Consider the following 3,330-nt stretch of genomic DNA (forward strand, 5'->3'; position numbering starts at 1 on the left):
CTCCATTGTTCTCCCCTTGCCTCTGCACGCCGAACGGCGTTGTATGTACAGTGCTCATTCATGCATCGTTTGACATCGTTCAGTTTTTGTTGTTGGAAAAAATCCTTTCCAACGACAATTATTGCACATGTGTACCTAGCCTTTCCTATACAGCAATTTACCAGCATTTCTTTAATATTTCCTTTTATATTTTAACACTTATTGCACTGAACATTTTTGAAAAGCATACAAATAATTCTATTAAGCATTATATTCTAGTAATAAAATTTGGCCGCATGTCTACTAATAATTGTAAGTGCAACTTTGCTGGCACTCTGACTTATAAATGCAAGTCTGGCATATTTTGAGGTTTTACTTAATGTAACTTTTCAAAGATGTTAAATTTGAACGTTACTTTTTTAGGGTTTTAACTTTTTTATTTTCTACTATACTACTACTACTAAACTAATGAATATATTTCTTTTGCAGCGAGAACTTTCAAAAGCTACAAGAGCTAACACCGACCCCAGAATACTGAACTCTACTATATCCAATATGTAGTGTCCAGATTGAGATGGATTCTGATGTACATTTTTGGATCGCCTGCCACTTGCTGTGGCTGCAGTGTATATAGTTGGGGTTCTTCTCCAATCAAGGGTGCCTTCCAGGACTCTCAGCAGATGGGAAATTTGCACCGAAGCCCATGCTGATTTTGCACTGTAATCTCATCTCTTAGCTTGTTAGTCATAAACCTTGACCTCATGATAAACTATTCATTATACATTTTCCTTGAAGGTCAGCAGATGGTAGTATGCATTTATCCAAGCTGTACTGTATAATAAGAGCGCTATATTTCTTTGTTATGGATATCCCAGCTCTCGTTCTCATTGCAAGATTTAATGTTTTATTTGTATATATACGGTTCTTAGTTATGATTTAATCATGAACACCTTTTGCACATGTAAATGTCACTACAGCTATTTGCACAAAATGGTTTTATTTCCAAATGATGGCTGTGATGTGCTGGAGGGGTTATTAAGCATCTTTGGTTTTACTTGTATGCGCTTTTTAAACTTTAATGTTAATTTTATCTTGCCTTTAACATTTTAAAGTGGCTAACTTGTCAGCCAACGTGCAACACTATGAGTTTATAACCTTTCCTATTCATTTAGTTCAGGGTGTTCCAAAGTCGGTGTTCCAAAATTTCATTTGTTCCTTTGAAAGGTACATATGTGCATAGGAAATCTAGAACATATAGGACTCTTGCTGGCTTGTTTTATAGCTCTGGAGTTGTCATCCCTATTTCAGATTAAACATGAAGCCAATTTTTGGTGTGTCTGATGTGAACAGGCTTGTCTCTGGTCAGTCACTTGCTAGGTGATAAAAAAAGGAATATGGATGATCAATCCAGGAGCTCTCACCTTGCGAGGAAAAAAAAAAGCATGGGCATTCCTAGAATTTCCCTTATGACCGCTTCTGAAGAAAGTTAAAGCAAAGTAAAAGGTTTTATTCGTATTTTACTGTAAATATATTTTTAGGATATTAGAAGAGAACAAAGCCAGTTTTTAGATAGTATGGTGGGTTTTAGAGAACCCGCCCCACATATTTTAAATCCTGTATTTACAGGCAAACTAGAGTGGCCAATCTAGAGCGCATCTATGAAATGTTTTCATGGTTCCTCTGTACAGTGGGTTCCCCAGAACCGGTTCCACTGATATCACTAGATGTCAAACAGGACATGGTCCTATGTACAGTGGTTTTGTCCAGAACCGGACCCACAACATTCACCCCTTTATCTACAAGGCTGAAATAGAGAGCATTTAAGTGTTTTATGCTGTATTTCATCTGAAATGTTTTTATGGTTGCTCAGTATAGCGTGGTCCCCTAGATCTATGCTCCGATATCACTAGATGTCAAACAAGAGGACATGGTTCTATTTACAGTGGGTTCTCTGGAACCTGCCCCACAACTACCACTCCTTTATCTACATGACCAAGTTAGTGAGTACCTATATAATGCTCAAATAGTTCCCCAGTACAGTGGGTTCCCTAGAAACTTCGCCGCAGATATCACTAGATGTCAAACAAGAATACATGGTCCTATGAGCAGTGTGTTACCTGGAACCTGCCCTATAGTTGTCACTCCCATATTTACATCGCCAAACTACAGAGTAACTATAAAATATTTTTTTCTCATTAGAGGTAGAAAGCACTACAGTATATAAGGTGTCCATGTTTAAGGGAAAACATTTTCCTCATTTCTAAAACAGTAGTTTCTGTTTTATTAGAAATGCTTTACGTTCCATAACAAACTCCCTTTTAATTTCAGATGACTCTGACATCCGATCTACATAACTATGTATGTATTAGGGAATTATTTCCAAGCTTCAGAGAACATTAATAAACTGAACACCATTCTGGGTGAGAGAAATCCAGGTAACTTTATACAGATTATTTACAGACTGCTCTGTACTTCTGTTTTTTTTTTTTGTTTTGTTTTTTTTATTGATGGCAGTAAAGACCCAAGGCACAGCCTCATTTGAGAAGATAAAATGACTTTGTGAAAATGCACCTGATGTATTGCTTTAGTTTTGTACAGTTCCTGTATAGTAAATTAATTGTTATGCTCAAACCTGCCGTGCCGTGTGGTTTTGTTTTTTCTGCACAAAATATACAGCCAATTCATATAAAGGTGGAAGTTACAGTTCAGATTACAAAGATTTATTCCCTGTTTTCATGTCCTTAATGTTTTTTGTGGTATTTTTTTAAAATTTTATTTTTATTTATTCTATCTATATGAGCCGCTGAATCTAGCTTTGCTGAGGAGCTGCTGTGACTTAAAGATTGATTCTGTGCATAGGGCTTCTTTCTTTGACACTGAAAGATCGTACAGGAGATCTACAGCTGTCACCTTCTATACCTGTTACCTACCTGTCACTTGTCCCTAAGCAGGGTGTTCTGTGGTTTACAAAGAGCCGGCCAGTCTGTAGCACTTGCTGAATGTGCACCCAGCACTAAGCCATGGAGGGGTCCAATGTTGGCTTTGGAGTGTCTGTCGTGTAAGTTTAAGGCATTGTACATACAGGCCTCCTCCGTACAAGACATAGAGTTGTGTACATCAACCTTTGCAGAAGGCTTTACAGCAAACTTAATTTCCAGTAGTGAGCTGTTATAAAAAAAAAAAAAAAAAAAAGCTGCAACAAGCTTTAAGTATCATTGAGGTCAATTGAAACCTGTCAGCAGTTTGTTTAAAGCAACTATTGTAGTTCACCAAAGCTGGACTCTATCACCATTTAAAATAATAGTGCGCCCTTCCATATACTAAAGGTTATATGCTCGTTTATTGTTGAGG

At 37.1% G+C, this 3,330-nt stretch overlaps 1 protein-coding gene across 2 annotated transcripts in view; it reads left to right on the forward strand.

The window, feature by feature from the left end:
• The window catches only part of PRC1 (protein regulator of cytokinesis 1), a gene marked incomplete at its 5' end in the record, with an annotated part of 11,932 nt that extends 9,322 nt beyond the window's left edge, over positions 1-2,610 (forward strand). For both annotated transcript variants that reach the window (XM_072402748.1, XM_072402749.1), the window contains 1 exon segment: positions 469-2,610. In XM_072402748.1, the coding sequence (XP_072258849.1) occupies positions 469-517 (49 nt within the window).
• Positions 2,611-3,330: the final 720 nt, after the last annotated feature.

Source organism: Pyxicephalus adspersus, chromosome 2, assembly GCF_032062135.1.
Source record: "Pyxicephalus adspersus chromosome 2, UCB_Pads_2.0, whole genome shotgun sequence".
Lineage (NCBI taxonomy): Eukaryota > Metazoa > Chordata > Amphibia > Anura > Pyxicephalidae > Pyxicephalus > Pyxicephalus adspersus.